Consider the following 21422-nt stretch of genomic DNA (forward strand, 5'->3'; position numbering starts at 1 on the left):
TCCCTTCCTCCCTCCCTCCTTCCCTTTCTTCCTTTTCTCCCTCCCTCCTTCCCTCCCTTCCTTTCTAAGCACTATCATTTTTGCCCCTTTCTCCTGCGTGTGTCTCTCCCCTCCTAGGGAAGCTCATCACACCCTGCGTCCCTCTTTCTGAGCTGGGCAAACCCACAATAAAACTGCCCGGCACATCCGGCTTCTCAGAGGTGCCCCCAGGCCCTGAGACAGGCTTCACTTTAGCGTTCACTCCAGCCCTCATCTGACCCACTTCAGGGCATTGTGTTTGGGCTGGGAAGACCCAGCTTCGGCTGGCCACAGGGATGCCTGCGTCCTTGACTCAGCCGAGCCTTCGTCCCATCCTCCCCCTCCAAGGACAGGCCCGCCTAAGTGAACCAGGGCACCTGCATCCTGCTCAGGCGCACATCCTCCCCGTGCTGAGCGGGCCTTTGCCCAGAGCAGCCGAGGAGAGGAAGTAGGCCGGCTCCCCGGGCTCCCCGTCTAGAGGCGAGCGAAGGAAGCCAAGGTTGTTTCCAGGCAGAACTGAGATCCCTGACGCTGCACCCCATCCCCAGGAGCCACCCTCATCCCCACGCCCAGGCCACAGCCGGCCCTGCAGTGAGCCTCGGCTCTCGGCCACTCTTGACCGAGCACCCAACTGAGCCTCCCATGGCAGCCTCACAGAAGAGTGAGACACGCCCTCGGCTCCGCTCCGATTTTATCAGGCAGTTGTCCATCCCCCTGGAATGAGAAGGCAAGAAATGATCTTAGATCATTGAATGTCCAGGCTGGAAAGGCCCTTAGAACAGAGACCAGAGGGTGTCCGAGGGGGCCTAGAACCTGGAACAACCAAGCCTGGTGGGACCTAGAACATGGACCATCTGAGCTGGGAGGAGACCTTAAGCTAGAGGAGGTCTAGAACCTGGAATGTCCGAGCTTGGCAGGACCTTATAATTAAATGCCAGAGCCCCAGTGGACCAAACTGTCCCTTTGTCCAGTTGCTTCTCTTTTGGGAGGAAGGCATTTCCCTGGAGGAGGCAGGGAGAGCCGTGGCCACTGGACACAGCCCTGGAGCTTCCCCCCTGGCTCTCGCCTGGCTCTTATCAGGCAGGCAGCTGTGGATGGTCACCCCAACCCTTTCTCTTTGCATGCTGAGTCTTCCTTGCCCTGATTTTTAGGGAGTTTCTAGGCCCTCAGCCCTCCTCAGGGAGGTCGCTGGCCAGGAGGACGTTGGACCCATTGGCAGAGATGCCCGTGGCTGGTGATCCTGGCCCTCACATGCCAGCCTGGTGGGGAGAGGTCAGGGCAGGCTTGAGGCACTCGTGGGCATCACTGGGCTAACCATGTGGGCAATTTCCCGAGGCCACATCTTCCTTCACATATAGGTAAGGGCATCAGTCTAAAAACCCTCAGAGCCCAGCTCCTGACAAGGAAGGGTCCTGAGTCCCCCCGGGGCTGCTGCTGGGGACTTCAGAGCTTGGCTGTCCCAATCTGGGGTCTGCACCTTCCTGGGAGCCTGATAAGAAAGGTTTGGACCAGAGGTCCCTCCAGGTGGACTGGCCACAGGCTGTGCCGCCCCCACACACACACACACACACACATGATGTGGCCCTCCCGTGTCATTCTTTACACGTTTACAAAGCACTTTATGGGGGGGTTTGGTCAAAACTCCAATTCCCATCAAAGCGAATCCAGGCACTAATGGAGCATATTGAGCCTTTCCTCGTGACAGGGTTTTAGGCAGATGTGAATAGTTTTGAGTTGCAAGTGTCACCTCCATTTTGTGACTCCCTTAGTCTTTCTAAGGCTTTTTCTCTTGATGTCATGCTAAAACGGGGGAGAGTAGAGGTAGGTGCTCAGTCTCCTTCCCTCCAATAATCTTCTTGAAAAGTTTTTAGGTGTTTTATTGACTTTTTCCAATTTTTTTAAATCACCGCCATTACAAAGGGACTGCTCGGTGGCTCAGTGGATGGAGAGCCAGATCTAGAGACAGGAGGACCTGGGTTCCAATCTGACCTCAGATTCTTCCTAGCTTGGTGACCCTGGGCAGGTCACTTCACCCCCATGGCCTAGCCCTTACCACTCTTCCACCTTGGAACAGATACACAATATGGATTCTAAGATAGAAAGTCGGGGCTTAAAAACAAAAATTCCTGCTAATACAAAACCAGAACCCCCAAACAAAACCACCATCACCCGCCACCCTCCACGAGCCCCTCCTTTGCCAGAAGCCAGTGGCCCCTGAAAACCGACCCATAAACCCTAAGAGCAGAGCCTCTGTGTGCCCAAGCCGGGGGTACGCCCTGCTATCAGCCGCCGCATCATGATTGGGCGCCGAGAGATCCTTTTCCTAAAGAGTCACTAGAGGACGCGCAGGCCTGCTTGTCTCTGGCCTGACCCTCGTCATTGCCGGTGCCTCTGTCAGTGATGGCAGTGATGATGCTCCTCTAGAGTGAGGGTTTCCAGAGCCGCCAGCAGGCTTTAATCTCCCCAGAAGGCCAGGTGATGAGGGCTCATTCAACAGCTGAAACGCCTGGCCCAGACGGCGAGCAAGAGTTCAAGGAGCAGGCCAAAGAGGGGCTCCACGTTGGGAATCCTCCACCAAGTGCTTAGGATGCTGAGAGGAAGGGGCAGAGCTTGGAGGGAGGAGAGGCATCTGGTCCAGCCCTGCTCGTGGCCATCACCAGCCCTCTGACTCCCCTGGCCCCAGTGGAAGCCCTGAAGCACCTGGAGCTGGCGTCCCGCCTGGGCAGGACAGGCTGCTCAGGGGCCCCAAATCCAGGCATTGTTTTTCAGTCCTGCCCTTCTGGCCCAACACAAACCCTGCAGATCCATACTGAAGCAGAGAAGTAAGGGAGAGACAAGGGGCTGGGGGGGCAGGTTAGGTGACTTGCCCAGGGTCACCCAGCTAGGAAGGGTCTGAGGCCACATTGGAACCCGGGACCTCCCACCTGCAGGCCGGGTTCTAACCACCGAGGCCCCAGTGGACCCCCAAATCCTCCTTAAAAGCCTAGCTCTGGCCTGATAGACCAGCAAATTGGGAAGAGATGGAGCTCTCTGGGCTCAGGCATGGGATCTGTTGGGTCATGGCTCCCTCTGGTGGCCAATGGTAGAGTTGCACCCCTTGTTGTATTGGTGGGGGGCCCTTCTTCCCCCCCATACCTCTGTGGTGTCCCCTCCCAGGTGCTGCCTCTGCCCTTCTCGCCCCCGTTTTGCCCCTGGAGTCACCATTGAAGAAGACAATTGCTGCGGTTGTAATGCCATCGCCATCCGCCGCCATTTCCTGGACGAAAACATGAACTCGGTGGACATTGTCTACACCTCGTGCCACGATGCGGTGAGAAGGGGCCACGGGGCATCTGTCATGAGGGCAGGATGCAGGAGGGCCCCGCCGGCCCCAAGCAATAGCAAATGATCCCCCTGCTTTGTCCTAGCTCCAGGGAAGAAGTAAGACTCCTCCCTACACCCTCCATTCTGGCCCAACAGCCCAACAGCCAAGAGGTCAGACTGAGCCTGAAGACCGAGTGGTGGAGGTGTTCGGCCCCCTCCCCACCCTCTGAGCCTGGCAGTGCCCAGGTGACCAGGGTCAGAACTAGGAAGGTGATGGTGTGAGAGCCCTGGACAAGCGACGTCCCCGGCTCTCGCCCCTTAGCCCTCTCCTTTAGCAGCTTGAGCCTCCTGCCTCGGAAGTCTTCGTTCTGAGCCCCTCCTCCAGCTGTGTGGCCTCAAGGCCTCCCTGCCCGCCCTGCCCTGCCCCTGCTCCCCCGGCCTCGCTGTTCATCTAGGCCCGTGCTGGGCACGGAGGGGCTCCACAGAAGGAGGGAGGCAGGAGGCCCTGCCGCCCAGGCTGCTTGCAGGAATCCAGCTTGGCATGGGCGCCCATGGGAGAGCAGTAGGAGAAGGAGATAAGAAAGTGTGAAATTGTGTGGGACACGCCAGAAGGGCTGTAGGAGTGTCGAGGCAGGGAGATGGGTGTAGGCTGGTCAAGTGGAGAGAGGCTTCCCGCAGGATTTGGTCCTAAAAGAAAGGATCAGACGAGGCGACGCGAGCAGAAATGAGGGCATTCTGGGGAGGGGAAGGGGCTCGCTGGCCCGAGATGGGCTCTCCCTGTTTGGGGAAGGGCCAAGCCCGGTGCTGGGCCGAGTTCTGAGAGCGAGGCTGGGGTGCCCGGCCAGCCTCGGGCCAGCCTTGCTTCGACCAGCTGACGGGTGATAGCCCGATGGTCTCAGACCTGAATGGGATCTCCCCGACCCGGCTCACTCTTTGAAATAGTGAGTTGTGTCTAGAGACGGCCCAGCCAGCCAGCCCTGGCTCACACACTGGCCCACCCTCTTCCCAGGTCTACGAAACTCCCTTCTACGTGGCTGTGGACCACGACAAGAAGAAGGTGGTGATCAGTATCCGAGGAACCTTGTCCCCTAAGGTACACGGCCTGTCCTTCAGCTTCCCTTCTGCCTCTGGCCTAGGGCTTCTCTGGCCCAGGCACTGTCCTTGGTGCTGGGGGGACAAGGGAGGAAGCCAGTCCCTGCTCCTGGTGAGCTCCCACTCATCCGTCAGTGTAGAGAGCATCCGTTCTGAAATGAATGAGGACTGCTGAGCAAAGAGGAGGCAGCTGGGGGTGTCGGGGGCTGAGGGGGCACCAGCACTGGGGGGAGGAGCTGGGGGCAGAGGGGAGAGCCCAGCAGCCACCCTCACCGGCATCCTTCCCCAGGGTCTCCTTTTGTCACTCTTTCCTCCAAGGATGCCCTAACGGATCTGACTGGAGATGCAGAGCGCCTCCCAGTGGAGGGCCACCACGGAACGTGGCTGGGCCACAAGGTACTTGGATCTTGCCTGTCCCCCTGCCTCTGCCAGCTGCTCTGAGCCTCCTGCCTTGGGTCTTGTGCTAGAAGATCCCCCTGAGGTGGAGGGTCTGCTTCAGGAGCCCCCGAGCTCCCCTTAGGAACTTATCATCACAGTAAGCAGATGGGATTGGTCAGTGTTGCCCACCTCGGACCTTGTGGTCAGTGCAGAGCCCAGCCCTCTCCTCAGTGGCCTCTGCCTGGGTCTCTTGCCATCCAGTTGGGCCTGAGTGAGTGGGTCCTTCATCTGTGCCTCCCCTTCCTAGGGGATGGTCCTCTCCGCTGAGTACATCAAGAAGAAGCTAGAACAAGAGATGGTCCTGTCACAAGCCTTTGGGCGGGATCTGGTGAGTCCCTTGCCCAGTCTGCCCCAGGGCACCCCAACACCTGGGCCCTGAGGGCGCCCCTGCCCCCAGCCCTCCTGCCCCTTAGTGCCTGGTGTTTGAACTAGACTCTCTCTCCCAGGGCAGAGGAACCAAACACTACGGCCTGATCGTGGTGGGCCACTCTTTGGGCGCAGGCACAGCTGCCATCCTTTCCTTCCTCCTGCGCCCTCAGTACCCAACTATCAAGTGCTTTGCCTACTCGCCCCCAGGGGGCTTGCTGAGGTAGGCAGGTGCCAGCCTGGTGGGGAGGGATCTGAACTGGGCAGCGGCAAAGGGGGGAGACATTCCTGAGGCTTAGAAAGGTCTGCCAGGGGGCAGCTAGGGGGCCCCAGGCCTGGAGACGGGAGGTCCTGGGTTCAAATGTGGCCTTGGACACTTCCTAGCTGGGTGACCCTGGGCAAGTCCCTTCGCCCCCACTGCCCAGCCCTTACCGCTCTTCTGCCTTGTACTGACCCTAAGCTGGCTGGTAAAGGTTTTAGAAAAGAAGATCCCCGGAGAAGCCCGGGCCCCCGGCTGCTGAGGCCAGGGCGAGCTTCCTCAGAAGGGTGCCCAGGCGGCAGCCGGCCCGGGATGGGATGTGCAGCCGTCCCAAGGGAGGCTCGTTTCTGGGCAACAGGTGGGAGAAGGGCCAGGAGGAGGCGGTGACCTCACACCAGCTCCGGACCGTCGGCCCTCCGGCCCACTCAGTTCAGCTGCTGGGACCCTGCTGGGCCCGGAGTCAGGAAGACTTGAGGTCCGATCACCAGCCGTGTGGCCCTGGGCAAGTCACATCACTGCTGCCTGCCTCAGTTTCCTCATCTGTAAAATGGGGATCATGATCACCCCTTCCTCCCGGGGTGGTTGGGAGAATGAGCTGGAACAGCACTCGCGCCCGGCGCCCGGGGGCTCTTCCCTTCGATATTCTCTTGTCGGCACCAGGCTTCGGTAGGCCCACAGGAGGGAGAGTTCGCTGCAACACGGCCCCTGCCCTCACGACGCTTCCGTTCCATGGTGCCATGGTGTGTGCATGCGTGTGGGTGCGCACATGTCTGTACATACGTGTTACACGTGGCTTGTGGCATTCTATCGTGGCCGAGTCCGTGACCCATCTGGGGTTTTCTTGGCAGAGATCCCGGCCTGGTTGGCCATTGTCTTCTCCAGCCCACTTGACAGATGAGGGAATAGAGGCAAACAGGGGAGTGACTTGCCCAGGGTCACGCAGCTAGGGGATGCCCGAGGCTGGATTTGAACCCGAGGCCTCCTGCCTCCAGGCCCAGCTCTCCGTGCACCATGGTGCCCCCGGCCGCCCCTTCTAGCAGAGCTAGCATAGCGGGACCCCCGTCACCTGCCCCGTGCAGCGCCCGGGGACGCTCGGCGACTTAGGGACGCCGGGCCCAGGCCATGTCCAGGCCGGACGTTCCCCCGTGCCCGGGACCAAAGAGACTTGGGGAGACGTAGACAGAAGCCGTGAGCCAGGGGGGTGCCGGGCATCACGTGGAGGGCGCAGCAGCCCCGAGGCCGTCCTGGGGGTGCCCCGTGACTCGTGGCTCCGCTTCCTTTGCAGCGAGGACGCCATGGAATACTCCAAAGAGTTTGTGACGGCCGTGGTCCTCGGCAAGGACCTGGTGCCCAGGCAAGTGTGTCCTCCGGCCCTCCCCGGCTCTGTGCCACGGGCATCCCCTGCCCAGAGTCTGTGGGGCTCTCTCATCCCGCCATCTCCTGCCCCCTCATCCCCTGGAGGTTTTCTCTAGGGACGGCCCAGACATGGCTTGCCCCGGCACCTTCCCTCCTGGGTGTCACCCTCTCAGCCCACCCTTGGGTGCCGCGGGGCCGGCCCTCCCTTCCTGCTGCCTGTGGCTGAGCTCTGCCCCCTTCCTGCTCCCTCACAGGATTGGGCTCTCTCAGCTCGAAGGCTTCCGCAGGCAGCTCCTGGACGTCCTTCAGCGCAGCACCAAGCCCAAAGTGAGCAGGTGCCCCCCGCTCCCTCCTTACCAAGGGGGCCCCCAGATGGTCCAGGACAGCTACAGGGCTGCGCGGGGTGGGCCTGCGTTCTTCAGGTCCCCGGGGGTATCGGGGGGAGTCCAGTGGCCAGGCGGGGGAGCTGGGTTCAGATGCTGCCTTAGACCGAGCTCTGGCCTGGGGGTCAGGGGCGGCTGAGCTGCCCACTCCGGGCCTCGGTCTTTAGACCTGCAGTTAGATATGCGGGCAGCTTAGCCCACAGACAAAGGGCATTCCACAGAGGCAAGCGGGCAGGGGACCAGGGGCTGGTCATCCTCCATCCAGCCCAGGCCTGAGCACAAGTGCCTTCTGGGAATTCTGCACAAGCATTTGTGAAGCCCCCGGGACGTGAGGGGGCTCAGGGCCGGAGCCTTCTACCCAGGGGTCGGGGCCTCCTCCCCGCCAGAAGGCCGGACAGCCAGAGAGCACGAAGGCCTCGAGCGGCCGACCCTGCCAGCCTTGGGGAGCCTGGGCGAGGCCAGAGCGTGCCTCAGCCCGCCTTGCCAGGGGCCTCCCGGGACCCGCCGTCCCTTGGCCCTCGGGGCTTCCTCCCCCTCCGGCCCTGGCCCGCTGCTCCTCGGGCGGCCGCTCAGGCTCCTTTCTCTGCCTCCTCCCAAACCCAGTGGCGGATCATCATCGGGGCCACCAAGTGCATCCCCAAGTCAGAGCTGCCAGAGGAGGCCGAAGTGACCGCCATGGCCAGCAACCGCCTCTCGACCCACCCCAGCGACCTGACCATCGCGCTGTCGGCCAGCACGCCCCTGTACCCCCCCGGTCGCATCATCCACGTGGTACACAACCACCCGGCTGAGCACTGCTGGTAGGCACCGGGGCTGTGCCCAGGGCTGAGGAAGGGCAGCCCAGGGGCACCGGCCAGCCCAGGCCTCTGCCGAATCTGCTTAGGGCTCCTGAGGGGCCCTGCCCGGCCCGGGATGCTTTGAACCCTCAGCCCATGCCAGGCCCAGAGGAGAGGAAGGGGAGTGAGAAGGGGGCAGCCAGACCGCCCTGATCCCTGTGTCTGTGCGTCTGTCCCAGCTGCTGTGAGCAGGAGGAGCCCACGTACTTTGCTATTTGGGGGGACAACAAGGCCTTCAATGAAGTGATCATCTCTCCGGCCATGCTCCACGAGCACCTGCCTTACGTGGTCATGGAGGGGCTCAACAAGGTAAGGGGGAGCCCAGCCCCCACTCTGGGGCCCAGGCCAGGGGGCAGGAGCAGGAGCCATCCTGGGGCCCTCAAGGCCCCGCCTCTTAGCCCTGGCCAGGGAGGGCACCCGCCTAGCCTGGGCCTCCGATTCCTCATCAGTGGCCTGCTTGGTGGTTCTGAACCCTGGCCCCAGCGGTCCAAGACTGCAGAGTTTCTTTTTAAATGGGTGGAAAGGTGTTTTATGGGCACTTTCTCTTTTCTCCCCTTCTTGTCCCTGCTTAATGACTCCCCATCCCTCAGAAGAGATGAAGGAACAGGCCAGGCCTGGCCTTGCCCCCCATCTTCTGCCCCGCTCCTCCCCGATGGTCCCCTGTGCTCTCTTCCACATCCCCCTCAGGCCGGCCCAGAGATCTCTTCCTGGCCCGGCTTTGCGTCCTCGCTCTGCATAGGTCCGGTGGGTTCTCCCTCCCAGTCCCTCTCATGGGTCATTTCTCACTGCTCAGTCCCTAAGGGAAGGCCACCCCCAGGCTCCAGGGTCCTTCGCCTCCTCGGGCCAGTGGCCATAGAGGTATCATGGCATCGGGTGCGGGAGGGCAGCTCTAGAATGGGGAAGGCCGGAGGGCCGGCCCTGCACCCCAGCCCTTCCCTAGACTTTTGCCAACCCGAGGCAGAACCTCACAGCCATTTTAGTTTCATTTTTGATCATTTGTGCCCCCTTCCTCGTGGCCATCGAGCCTGGACCTTTCTCCTTTGGCGAGTCCACCGTGGTGGTCAGTCCATTAGGGAGTGGCTCTTGTTCTTAATTTAGCTGATTTTCTCCGTCTCCTCCAAGTGCTGGAGACTGGGAGAGCCCTTTGTCCCGAGGGACTCCGAGCACCTGCCTGTCCAAGCTGCGCCCTGAGGGCTCAGGAAGGTCCTGGTAAGGGCAGAGGCTGGGCCAGACTGCCGAGAGGAGCCGGCCCAGGCCTGGCGTGTGCTCCTGCCTCAGGGAGGCTGCCCTCACTGGAGAAGTGGACGAGGCCCTGGGCCTCTCTGGGCCTTGTTTCCAAGCTTACTGCTTGGAAACACGAAGCCCACCCTTCCCAGCCTCTAGCCCAGCAGAGAGGGCCAGGCCGCTCTCCCTCCTCCTCGGCCCACGGACCTCCCCTGGGCAGGAGGTGATGGGGCGAAGAGGAGAATTCGGCCGGGGAAGGGGCCAAGATTCTGCATTTGGCCCCCAGCACTTCCCTGGAGCAGTGTGGGACCGTCCCTGAGTAACCTTAGACAAGTCCCGAACCCCCAGACCTTGGCATCCTCATCTGCAAAAGGAGGAAAATAATGCTGGGCCTGGAGTCAGGAAGGCCCGAGTTCAAATCTTGCCTCTGACACTTCCTAGTTATGTGACCCTGGGCAAGTCACATTACCCTATTGGCCTCACTTTCCTCACTTGTAAAATGAGGTGGAGAAAGAAATGGCATCTTTGCCAAGAAAACCCCATATGGGGTCTCAGAGTGGGGCAGGACTGAAAACTGGCTGAACGAGAATGATAGCGTCGGAGTCAAGGGGTGATTGAAAAATCAAAGAAGATGCATGGAAAGCCCTTTGTAAGCCCAAAGGTGCTGATTGTTCTCACCCTCAACCCCCCAGGAGTTACCTGCTCTGTCTTGGCACACAGAGCCCCCGGGGGCCCTTTGCCTTGAGGCCCCCCTCCGAGACTCCTTCTGATGGCTCACTCCCTTGTACTTCTACATTCATTTATTTCCTCCTTCACCTCCCAGCCCCTCCTCCCATGGGACATCCCCAGCCTTCTGGCTCTTGCCCCCCACATCTCCTCTCAATGCCAAGCTCGAGGGCCGCTTTTCCAGATTCCCCAGGTGCCAGGGCCCTCGCAGAGGATCTCTCTGGGCCCTCGGGCCACTGTCTTAGTCCTCGAGTGCCCCAGGACACCCTCTAAGACACTGAGTGGCCCTGGAAGAGGGAGTTCCCCCATGCCAGTGACGTCCTAGGTCAGGTAAGAAGAATCAAGGAAGGAGGGGGAGGAAGATAGAAGAAAGACCGTCTGTGTCCATGTTGTTACCCCCAGTAGAAAGGGGGCCCCTCGAGGGCAGGGGCTGCTTCCTGTTTTTGTGTCCCCACCATCCAGCTCAGGGCCTGTCACATAGGCAGCAGCAGATGCATGGGGGATACAGAGACAAAAGCAAAAGTCCTCTTCTTCAAGATGGCTACGTTTTCCTGGGGGATGCACTACATACCCCAATAAATAAGTACAGAAGAGATACAAAGTTCTTTCAGACCAGGGAGTCGTGGCCGCCAGGGGGAGCAGGAAAGGCCCCCTTTGAGAGGAGAGCATTGGAGGCAGCCAGGGATGCCAGCTTCAGCAGCACGGGCACCGAGAGTTCCTCGAAGGGCAGGCTGGTGTTCAGTCAGGCAGAGGAACCAGAGACCAAATTGCCAACTTTCACTGGATGACGGGAGCCGAGAAAAACACCTGCTGCTGCTGCCCCAGCTAGAGCAAAGCCGCAGGCTGGGTGGATGGCAGCACCGTGGGGCAAGTCCTCCAAGAGATGGCAGTGCCAACTCGCCGTTGCTGTCTCCTGAGGACCCTGCAGGGCGAGAAGCAGCAGTTAGGATTGGGCATGGAGTGGCCGATTGCATTAAGATCAGAAAAGGAGTTCAGTGGGGCTGCATAGTGTCACTTTATCCATTTAGCTTAGATGCAGGATGCGTCACAATCCAGGATGGGCGAACCAAAAGCCAGACTGGAGATGGCTGGGAGAAATGGCGATCCTCTTAGCTGATGGCAGGAAGGGAGGAAGGATCAAGAAGCCTCTTGATGGGGGGGAACTTGGGGGAGGGGCGCTCCATGGCTAGAGAGCCAGGCCTGGAGATGGGAGGTCCTGGGTTCCAGTCTGGCCTCAGACTTCCCAGCCCTTACTGCTCTTCTGCTTTGGAACCAGTATCATATCGATTCTAAGACAGAAGGTCAGAGTTTTGTTTTAAGAAGCTATTGTTTTTCTGGTGTAAGGATGCCTCCCCGATGCCCATCACTTGGGTCACATTGGAGCCTGCAGCGAGCCTCCAACCTGGGGCTCTTAAGCTTTTGTGTGTCCTGGACCCTTTGGGCAGGTGCGGGATGCTTATGGACCCCTCCTCAAAAGAACATCTAAACGCACAAAATAAAAGATAGCGGATTACGAAGGAAGCGAATGCTGTTGAAATACAGTGCCCAGAATGTATAAAAAAGATATAACTACATATACGTATGTATAATAGAGAATATGTATATAATATAGGTGTGTGTTCTTTAAAAACCTCAGTACTGTGTGTTGGTTCCAAGGCAGAAGAGCAGCAAGGGCTAGGCCAAGGGACTTGCCCTGGGTCAGGGAGGTGTCTGAGGTCCAATTTGAACCCAGGAACTCCCATCTCCTGGCCTGGCTCTAGCCACAGAGCTCCCTGGCTGTCCCAGGGAATGTGTCTCGCCCACAGTCAGGCCGCGGGTAAATGCCCAAGACGAGCCCGGAACCCGCGTCTCCTCTGGCTGTTATGTGGGCTGCCGGCCCTCCCCGGTGGGTTGGATCGGGCCTCGCCCTAGCCGTGACCCGGCCCACGGCCTCCCCCGCAGGTGCTGGAGAACTACAACAAGGGGAAGACGGCCCTGCTGTCTGCGGCCAAAGTCATGGTGAGCCCCACCGAGGTGGACCTGACCCCGGAGCTCATCTTCCAGCAGCAGCCCTTGCCTACTGGTCCCCCGGGAAGCTCCGTCCACTCCCTGGAGCCCCCGCCAGCCGCCCAGAGGAGCAGCAGCATCAAGTAAGTGCCACCTTGAGTGTCCCTGAGGGTTAGGCCGCCCCAGGCTGGGGGCAGGGGGTGCTGAAGGGTCTTCCTCTGGCCTCGTCCCCCGAGATCCAGGCAGTAAAGGGCCATCTTCTCCATTAGGCATTCACCCACTGAGCCAATCGACTACACTGTGACACCTGAGTAAGTGACCCGGGCCGCTCGGGCCCTGCCCGGGGGACCCAGACCCCAGAATGGGCAGGAGGCCTCCCTCCTGAGCGGCAGAGCCCCGTGCCGCCCAGGAGCCTCCTACCAACCGGCCCTCCCTGCCCCCCCCACCCCGCTGCCCCCCAACTTGGCAGGAGCAAGTCCCAGTCCGAGATCAGCCTGGAGGGTTTCTATGAGACCAAGGCCTTGTCCCCGGCGAGGAAGGACCCGGTGGAGCTGCTGCTGCTCACCACCCAGGAGCGCCTGTCGGTGGAGCTGCAGGCCCGGCGGGCCCCGCTGGCCACCATGGAGAGCCTGTCGGACAATGAGTCCATCTACAGCTTCGACTCTCGTCGCTCCTCCGGTTTCCGCAGCATCCGGGGCTCGCCGAGCCTGCACGCTGTCATGGAGAGGGACGAGGGCCACTGCTTTTACATCGACCCGGCCATCCCCGAGGAGAACCCTTCCCTCAGCTCGAGGACAGAACTGCTGGCCGCCGACAGCCTGTCCAAACACTCGCAGGACACGCAGCCTCTGGAGGCCGGGCTCGGAGACGGCGGCGGCGGCGGGGAGAGCCCGCGGCGGCGCTCCAGCGGAGAGGAGGGTGGCTCTTCCCCGGCGCCGGCCAGGGGGGAGCTGACCCTGCACAACGGGCGGCTGGGGGACTCGCCGAGTCCTCAGGTCCTCGAGTTTGCCGAGTTCATTGACAGCCTCTTCAACCTGGACAGCAAGAGCAGCTCGTTCCAAGACCTCTACTGCATGATGCTGTCCGAGAGCCCCGGGGGCGACTACGGCGCGCTGCCCAAGTCGGTGAGCGAGCAGGAGATCCTGCTGCGGGCCCAGTACGAGCCCAATCTGGTGCCCAAGCCCCCTCGGCTCTTCGCGGGGTCCACCGACCCCTCCTCGGGCATCTCCGTGTCGCCCTCCTTCCCCCTCAGCTCCTCCGGGGAGCTCATGGACTTGACGCCCACCGGCCTGAGCAGTCAGGAGTGCCTGGCCGCGGACAAGATCCGGACTTCTCCCACCGGCCACTCGGCCAGTCCCTCCAAGCAGGAGGACCTCATGATCTCGGCCCTCTAGTTCTGGGGGCAGGGGGAGCTCGGGCCCGCTCCTCGGAGCACGTCACCGGCCCCGCCTGCCCGCTGCCCCCGGCTGCAGGGCTTGGCTGGGCTGGGGTGGGAGGCTGCCGCACGAGAGCAGAGCGGGATCACGGGCTCCGTTTCCCTACCTCAGCCAGTCAGTGAAGGCCCCTGGGGTCCGCCATAAGCCGGGGGGCAGGCGAGCGGGCCGGGCCGGGAAGGGACCAGGAGGGGCCCGGCAACCTCCAGCTCGGATTCGTCTCCTCTCCGCTCCAGCGACAGCCTCTCCCGGACCTCTAGAAGCCACTCTTTGCCGTTCCTCCAGGTCACAGCTCCAAGGGCCCCAGCCTGCCCCCGCCCCTGCCCGGCCACTCCAGCTTCGCCCTGCCCTCCCCCTGGGGCCCAGAGGCGGGGCAGGAGCTCCTCTCGGCCCTCACTGACCCTCGAGCCCCGGGCCGGGGTCGCGCAGCCCTCCCCGAGCGTGTATGTTTACAGAAGCCGCCAGACCGGCCGAAGACGTTTCCGCTATGACGGCCCGGCCTGCCTCCTCCGCTCTGAGGCAGCTGCCTTTCCTCAGGCTGGGGGCTCCCTGGGGTGGGCACTGCCAAGGGCTGCCCGCTGGTCCATCACTTCCCCAGTGTCCTGGCCCCTCCCCGGCACTCCTTTGGGCCTCCCCTGTCTGGTTATCCCCGCCCTGCCCTGAGGGGATTTCCCATTGACCCTGCCAGTGTAGACAGCAGCCTAAGCCCAGGCTTCGAAGTGAGCTTTTAGCCCCAGAGCCCCTGCGGGTCCTGGGGGCAGCCAGACCCGGGGCAGCCCTGGGAGGACAGCGATGGTCAGTGGTCAGAGGGCCAGGCGTCTGCCCTAATCTCCCCCGAGGCCTCCCTGGCTCTGGCCCCGGGCCTGCCAGTGGGTCCCTGCCACAGCAGTGGGCGTCATCAGCCCAGCCGCGTGGGGAGCTGCCCTGCTTCAGAGAGGAGGGCCCGAAGGCACGTCCGCTGCTCGCAGGGTCGTGGGGGGCCCCCCTCCCTCCCGCCCGCCTTCCTGACCAGTCACTGCATGCATGCCCGGCGCTCAGGGCGCTTTCGGTGAGAGGGTCCTTGCCTGCTCCCCTTTCCCCAGTGTCCTCACACCTTGGATGCCAGTATTTGAAACGAAACCCTTTGCTACCTCCTCTCCGCCCTGTGGCTGGGCCACCTCGCTCTTAGGACGCATCTCCCTCCTTCCCTTTGAAGGGGGCCTCGAGAAGGAGCTCCTGCCCGGGGCTGCTGCTCCGGCCCCCCTGCTGGCCCCCGTTAGCAGCAAGGGGAGCCTCCGCCGAGTCCAGGAAGGTTGCCTTATAGGCAGCCCTAGGCTCCCCCCTCCTGACCCCACTGCCCTGTGAAGAGGGGGCACGAAGGCCCGCCTGGGCTGCCTTAGAAAGGGATGTCTGAGGACCCTCCGGAATGGGGCGGTCCTGCGGCATCTCCCGTGCTGCCATACCTGGAGAGGCGCCCATCCCAGACTGAGCCTCCCCCCACCCCCCACCCCAAGGGACAAGGCCAGGGCTAACGGGTGTGCCGGAGGCTTTCCCACAGCATTTTCCTTGCAGAAGTGGGGCACGAGGGGGAAAGGAGCCAGAGAGCTTGACCTCCCCTGGCCCTCGCCAGTGAGCTGCTATGGCCTGGCGAGTCGTGTCTGTGTGCCTACCTGAGGAGGTGCCAGCTTCTCCTCGTGGGGTCTAAGGAAGCAGTGACCCCTGCCTCACTCTCCAGCCTCCCCTTTCTCCCCCAGTTTCCTGGATCTTTTGCTTTCTTCCTCCCACATACCCGTCCCCCGGAGACTCCAATCATGGGGCATGGCTGCTCAGAGACTCCTTGCCAGCCTGCCCAGGCTGATGTAGGGCATTTCTGTTGTCTCCGTGTCTCCCCTCTCCATTTTGCCTTCCCTGGAGCCTCTCTTGGGGCTGACTGGTTCAGATTCCCAGCCTCGTTCCACAGAGAGCATCGGAATACCATTAAGTGAAGGTCCCCTCTCGGGAAGGGCCCTTCTTTGCCCGGCCACCATCCCTACCATAGCCCCTGCTTTTCCTGAGGTTCCATCCTGGGCACTTGGAAAGGAAGGGGACGTCCCACGCTGCACCTGGGCAATGGGGCGACACAGGCCATGGGAGAAGAGCCCCCGAGTGGTGTCAGCTCCAGCCCTTGGGCGGCCGCCTCGCACAATGAGAAGGATGAGGCCAGGGAGCCAAGTCCTCCCACCTCTAGCCCACCTGCCCCACTCTGCTTCAGAGGCTCACTGTGAGCACCGGCTCCTCTCCAGCAAGGAAGGGAGATGATGGGGCTCTTACATGTTTGCTCTCCAAGCTTGTGTCCGAGGGCAGGGCAGGATGGCATTTGGTGTCTGTTCTAAGGCACCCTCCCCAGAGGGCTGCCTTCCCCACTCTCCTTGCCTCCAGCCTGCCAAACTTCTGCCCCGGTGGCAGAGCTAGCGGGGTGCTCCAGAGCCCCAGGTATCCCCTGACACCCACCCTTTTCCTTTCCCATCCCAGAAGGCTGTAGCCACACAGTGTTACAGGGCCAGGTTGCCTGGTCCAGGCTCCCAAGGCCCCTCTACCTTGGGGAGGGGCAGGTTCTCTCCCAAATGGTCCTCAGACTCCCAGGCTCTGCTTCTGGGAGAGAAGAGCCACTGCATAGATGGGGTCACCACACTTTTTTCCTGGGCCAATAGGGAGCCAGGAGCGGCCACCTCCGGCTCGGCTCCCTCTCCCCTGCTCCCCCCATCCCCAATCCCTGCCCTCAGTGGCCCTGAGCTGCTTCATTCTCCAGGGGCCGACTGAACCTCCATATGCAATCACGAAGGAAGCAACCAGGCCCTCCTCACCCCTCCCCACCGCGCCTCTGGCCCCCACAGACAGTCATGCACTCCACGTGCCATTCCCACCTGACTTTTTTGTACCTAATGTATGAAAGATCCAAACTAATATTGCTGTAAAAAAGGAGAGACAAATTAATATAGCTTATTCTAGAAATCTATCTGTATATAGAGGTTTCTGTATATTGTATAGAGCTATGTATAAACTGGTTGTAGAAGCAGGCTCGGTGTGAGTGACTTTTCCCAACAGGCCCTGGGGGGGAGGGGAGCACTTGCCAATCAATCAAAAACCAGGATCGATATCGACAATAGATATTCAGTGTCAGGGACCGTTCGTTCCTACCTTGAAGAGGTCCATTTCAGCAGACTGGCCTTTTCTAAGGTCTCTTGGTCAACAGGCCTTTATTCCAAATGCTAGCTGGCACCATGCTGGACTTGGGGCCGGGCAGACCTGAGTTCTAGTCCTGCATCAGGCATTTACAAGCTGTGTGTCCCTGGACAAGTCACTGAGCCTTTCTTCTTCGCTGTAAAATGAAGATAACAGGTCCTGCTTCCCACCATTCAAATGATAGAATGTTGGCACAGCGCTTTGAAAAGAGAGCTGTATAAACCAGGCACGATACTGAGAAAGTCAACAGTCCCCACCCTCAAAGGGCTTATATTCTCATGAGGGAGACAGCATGTGATTAATTCGGTGCGTACAGAGTAGATGGACGACCTTTCTTGAGCTCAAGTCTTGATGTTTGAATCTCGGCTCAAATGGTGGGCCCTCTCCTGGGAGGGTATATCAGGTGCCGCCGCCCCCTCCCCCCCCCCCCCAGTTTAAAGCTTTACTCTGGTCTCTTGGACATTGGAGCCGAATCTCAAAAGCCAGTGTACCAAGAGGCGGAGGTGAGAGCAGAGCTTTCCAAGCAAGGAGGACAGTAGAAAAGCGAGGGAATGAGACATGGCCCATATCATGCTCAAAGATCTACTGTAGACAGGTAGGCCAGCATCATCCCAGCAGGACTTGGGTGGAGGGGAGTGAAGTATGAGGACTAAGGAAGGTGAGAAGGGGGCCCAGCTAGAACTCAGCATCGAAGACATTTGGGGATGAAAGTAGGGTGGAACGCGTGGTAGACAGAATCAACAAGGCCAAAGCAGGCTAGGGAGGGAAAGGTGACGTGGCATTTGGACACACTCTTGTCCTGGATAAGCACAAAAATGGGGCGATATCAAATGAAAGTTCCCTTTAGCTCTGAATTCCTGTGCTCTGCCACTTAGGACTAGAGTGAAGCCCTTAGCTCCAAGGCTCTAAGACGGGGGTTGGCAACCTTTTTAGCCGTGAGAACCATAAACACCACATTTCTTAAAATGTAATTTCATGAGAGCCGTACAGTGCTCACAGTGCGCTCCTGTAACAGCGCCTGAAAAAAAAATGGACTTTATGGCTCCTGCAGAAAGAGCCCTATCTGGCCCTCAAGAGAGCCAGGTATGGCTCGAGAACCATACATTGCCGACCCCTGCTCTAAGATATCATTAGGAGTTAAGAGTCACTCTTGGGGGTGGTATAGGTGAGGCAGGGTTATTATACAGCTTATTCTAGAAATCTATCTGTATAGAGAGGTTTCTGTTTATTGTACAGAGCTGTGTATAAATCTATCCAGCCCTCAGATTCTGTGATTTCTTCCCCTTCTCTCTGGAAACAAGTAACAGGAAACAAATGAAGCATCCTCAACATGTCAGGGGGGAAAGTGCATTGAAGACCTCAGTCTGGAAAAAGGGAATTTTCCAATCAAGAAAGGAATTACTCTTCCCTTTTCCTCCATTCTGTGGGTGGAAAGGGCTTAGGACTTTGGACCAGGGCAATGCTTTAACCTGGGGGGCACCTGATCTACCCAGCCAGCGGATGGCCTACCCTAGTAGGGTAAGCACAGGATTTGGAGTCAGAAGATGTGGGTCGAAGTATTAGTTCAGCTTCATATTAGGAGTCAGCATAGTACAATGTCCATTCCAATTAAGCCATCAGAGGGCCTGGGGTCAGATTCTCTCTGAAGTTTACTACCTATGTGACCATAGCAAGTCATTTAACTTCCCTGGGCTTTACTTAAATGTAAAATGAATGAGGCCAAATCTCTTGGCCTTTGAGGTCCCATCTAGTCCTAGATCTGTTACTAAGATCCTGGATATCAGCCAACCAGTATCTATACTAGGTGCCAAGCACAGTGGATAGAGTACTAGGCCTGGAGTTAGGAGGACCTGAGTTCCAATTCCGCTTCAGGCATTTGCTAGCCATGTGACCCTGGGCAAGGCACTTGACCTCTTTCAGTTTCCTCAACTATAAATGGGGACCATGATATCACCCACCTCTCAGGGTTATGAGGATCAAGTGGACATTCATAGAAGGACTTAGCACAATGCCTGGCTCATGGTAGGTGCTATAGAAATGTGTAGATCCCTCCCTTTCCCCATACTGGGTATTTGGGATCCAAAATACACACGTCTTTACAACTTAGTAAATGTTGGAGATGATAGATAGATAGATAGATGGATAGATAGATAAAGGATGGGGCAAGAGGAAAGGGAGCACTAAGAAAGACAGCTCAAAGGAGATGTCCTTTGTTGTTTTGTTTGTTTGTTTTATAAAACTCTTACCTTCCGTCTTGGAATCTATACTGTGTATTGGCTCCAAGGCAGAAGAGTGCTAAGTGCTAGGTAATGGAGTTCAAGTGACTTGCCCAGGGTCACACAGCTAGAAAGTGTCTGAGGCCAGATTTGAACCCAGGACCTCCCATCTCTAGGCCTGGCTCTCAATCCACTGAGCTACCCAGCTGCCCCAGGAGATACCCTTTGGACTAAGCCCTGAAGGGAGCTAGGGATTCCAAGAGGTAGAAGTAAGAAACAATAGCATTGTGGGCAGAGTGTGCAAAGCTGCCGAGGTGGTAGATGAATTTTGTGTATGGAAAACATCAATTAGGCCAATCTGGCTTGACCATAATGGTGTAGGGGGGGGAATTGTATATAGTCAGGCTGGAATGGGAGGCTTGAGCCAGATCTGAAGGGCTGTGAGTTCCAAACAGAAAAGTCTACATTTTATCCTAAAGGCTAAGTGAAAGTTTTTGTAAGGGGATGGCATAGATGTACTCCTGCCTTTAAGAATACCAGCTTAGAGGGGGCAGCTGGGTAGCTCAGTGGATTGATAACCAAGCCCAGAGACGGGAGGTCCTGGGTTCAAACCCGGCCTCAGCCACTTCCCAGCTGTGTGACCCTGGGCAAGTCACTTGACCCCCATTGCCCACCCTTACCAATCTTCCACCTATGAGACAATACACCGAAGTACAAGGGTTTAAAAAAAAAAAAAAAAGAATACCAGCTTAGAGACAGTTAGGTGGCTCAACCCCTCCCTGAGCTCCAGTTTCCAGATTCACAAAGTACAGTGGGAAAGGGGACGTGCTGGACTAATTTCTAAGGTGCCTTCAAGTGTAGGAGGCATGGCGAGGTCTGGAGGCCGAGGCCCAGGGCTTGAATCCTGCCTCTGAACATATTCTGACCTTGAGCAAATCACTTAAGCTTGTGGGCCTCCGTTTCCTTCTCTGTAGAATGGATAGGTTGGACTAGTTGGCTTTTGGGTCCTTTTATAGCCCTGAGTCCATGGTCTAAATCCCGGCTTACTGCCTTGGGTAAGTCACTTAACCTACTAGGCCTCAGTTTCCCGCTTCTGCAAAATGAAGGGATCAAGCTTTGAGGTCTGTTCAAGCTCTAAATTTATGATCCTGTGAATCCGGGAGCCCAAAGCCAGGGGATGTCCTCCTTTCGGACAGTAGGTGGCGCTGCCAGGCCTTCCAGGAGCCCACACGCCGGCTTTCCTTCTTGTCTCTCCATTGGATGGCAGGGTTCCCCCGTTGGGGGCCCTTCAGGGGCCCCATTGACACATCCAGCGAGAGGCACCCCACGCCTCCCGTTTTACACAGAAATAAACTGAGGAGCAGAGAGAGAAACTCCCCCAATCACGGGGAATCAGTCGGGGAGGGGAGAAGCCCCCGCGCCAAGAAGCCCTGGGTTGGGGAATTAGAGATGGTCCTCCAGACCGAGCCTTCTACCCACCCCCACCCCCAGGCTGCTGGCGGAGTCAGGCCCCACCCCCACCCCGGGGCGCTGCGCCCACTTCGGCCTGTCTCTCTAGCTCTCGGCCAGAAAGACATGGTTTAGCCAGGCCCGGGCCAGAGGCTCTGGGCTGAGGGCTGGAGAGGCTGTGAGAGCCCAGAGCAGACCCGCCTGCCCTCAAGGAGCTCACAGTCTAGGAGGAGAAACAACTTGAAGGAAACTGCATCCGAGATGGAGGCCGTCTGACTGGAAGGAGCCTGGAGGAGAGGGAGACATTCCTCCTGGTGCTGCCTCCCCTTCTAGGGAACCCCGAAAAGGAAATGGAGGTGGAAGGAGGTGAAGCCACTGGCCCAGACCCTGGGGCTCCAGATTGGAACTTGGACTCCTAAGCCAGTGAGCTTTCCGCTGGGTCCCATTGTCCCCCCCGGCCATAGCCCAGCAGAGAAGGGGACCGAGATGGGGCTGGACCAGTGAGGCTGGCTCGGGGGAGATCCAGGCTGCTGAGCGGGGATGGGGGATGGGGGGAGACGGGTCAGAAAGGGACCCACCTCCCAACCCAACATGTACCAGCACTTACTCACGGGCTTCCTTCTACCCAGAATCCCTCTACCCCCAAGCCCTGGATATTGTTGTGAGGAAGATTATTATTTATATTTATCATCAATACTCACTCAAATCCTGGTCCCCAGATCTGGAACCATCCCAGCCAAAGGCAGCTAGGTAACAGAGTAGATAAAGCGCTGAGTTCAAGTCCAGCCTGTGGGCATCTTGGGCAAGCCCTATGTCTGCCCCAGTTTCCTCATGTATCACATAAAAATCACAATAGCCTGCTGCCTCCCAGGGTTTTGTAAAGATGAAATGAGATGATTTTATAGTTTTTGACCCATAGGAGGTTCTTAATAAGTATTTCCTTCCTCTCTCCCTTCTTCTCTCTCCCCCCTCCTTCCCTCCTTTCTTCCCTCCCTCCTTCCCTCCCTCCTTTCTTCCCTCCTTCCTTTCCTCCTCTCTCCCTTCCCTCCTTCCTCCCTTCCCTCCCTTCCCTCCCTGCCTTCCCTCCCTCCTTCCTCCCTTCCCTCCCTTCCTCCCTTCCCTCCCTTCCCTCCTTC

At 58.9% G+C, this 21422-nt stretch overlaps 1 protein-coding gene across 1 annotated transcript in view; it reads left to right on the plus strand.

The window, feature by feature from the left end:
* DAGLA (diacylglycerol lipase alpha) overlaps window positions 1–14764 on the plus strand; it is a 22125-nt gene extending 7361 nt beyond the window's left edge. The window contains exons 5-21 of the mRNA XM_044682008.1: window positions 567–679; window positions 2702–2840; window positions 3175–3328; window positions 4331–4414; window positions 4732–4809; window positions 5099–5179; window positions 5298–5440; window positions 6762–6830; window positions 7087–7159; window positions 7819–8015; window positions 8231–8360; window positions 11943–12130; window positions 12457–13380; window positions 13535–13638; window positions 13706–13863; window positions 14109–14215; window positions 14503–14764. Coding sequence (XP_044537943.1) covers window positions 567–679; window positions 2702–2840; window positions 3175–3328; window positions 4331–4414; window positions 4732–4809; window positions 5099–5179; window positions 5298–5440; window positions 6762–6830; window positions 7087–7159; window positions 7819–8015; window positions 8231–8360; window positions 11943–12130; window positions 12457–13380; window positions 13535–13638; window positions 13706–13863; window positions 14109–14215; window positions 14503–14764 — 3004 coding nt within the window. The remainder of the gene's footprint in view (window positions 1–566; window positions 680–2701; window positions 2841–3174; window positions 3329–4330; window positions 4415–4731; window positions 4810–5098; window positions 5180–5297; window positions 5441–6761; window positions 6831–7086; window positions 7160–7818; window positions 8016–8230; window positions 8361–11942; window positions 12131–12456; window positions 13381–13534; window positions 13639–13705; window positions 13864–14108; window positions 14216–14502) is intronic.
* The last annotated feature ends 6658 nt before the right edge of the window (window positions 14765–21422 follow it).

This window comes from Gracilinanus agilis, chromosome 6 (assembly GCF_016433145.1).
Source record: "Gracilinanus agilis isolate LMUSP501 chromosome 6, AgileGrace, whole genome shotgun sequence".
Lineage (NCBI taxonomy): Eukaryota > Metazoa > Chordata > Mammalia > Didelphimorphia > Didelphidae > Gracilinanus > Gracilinanus agilis.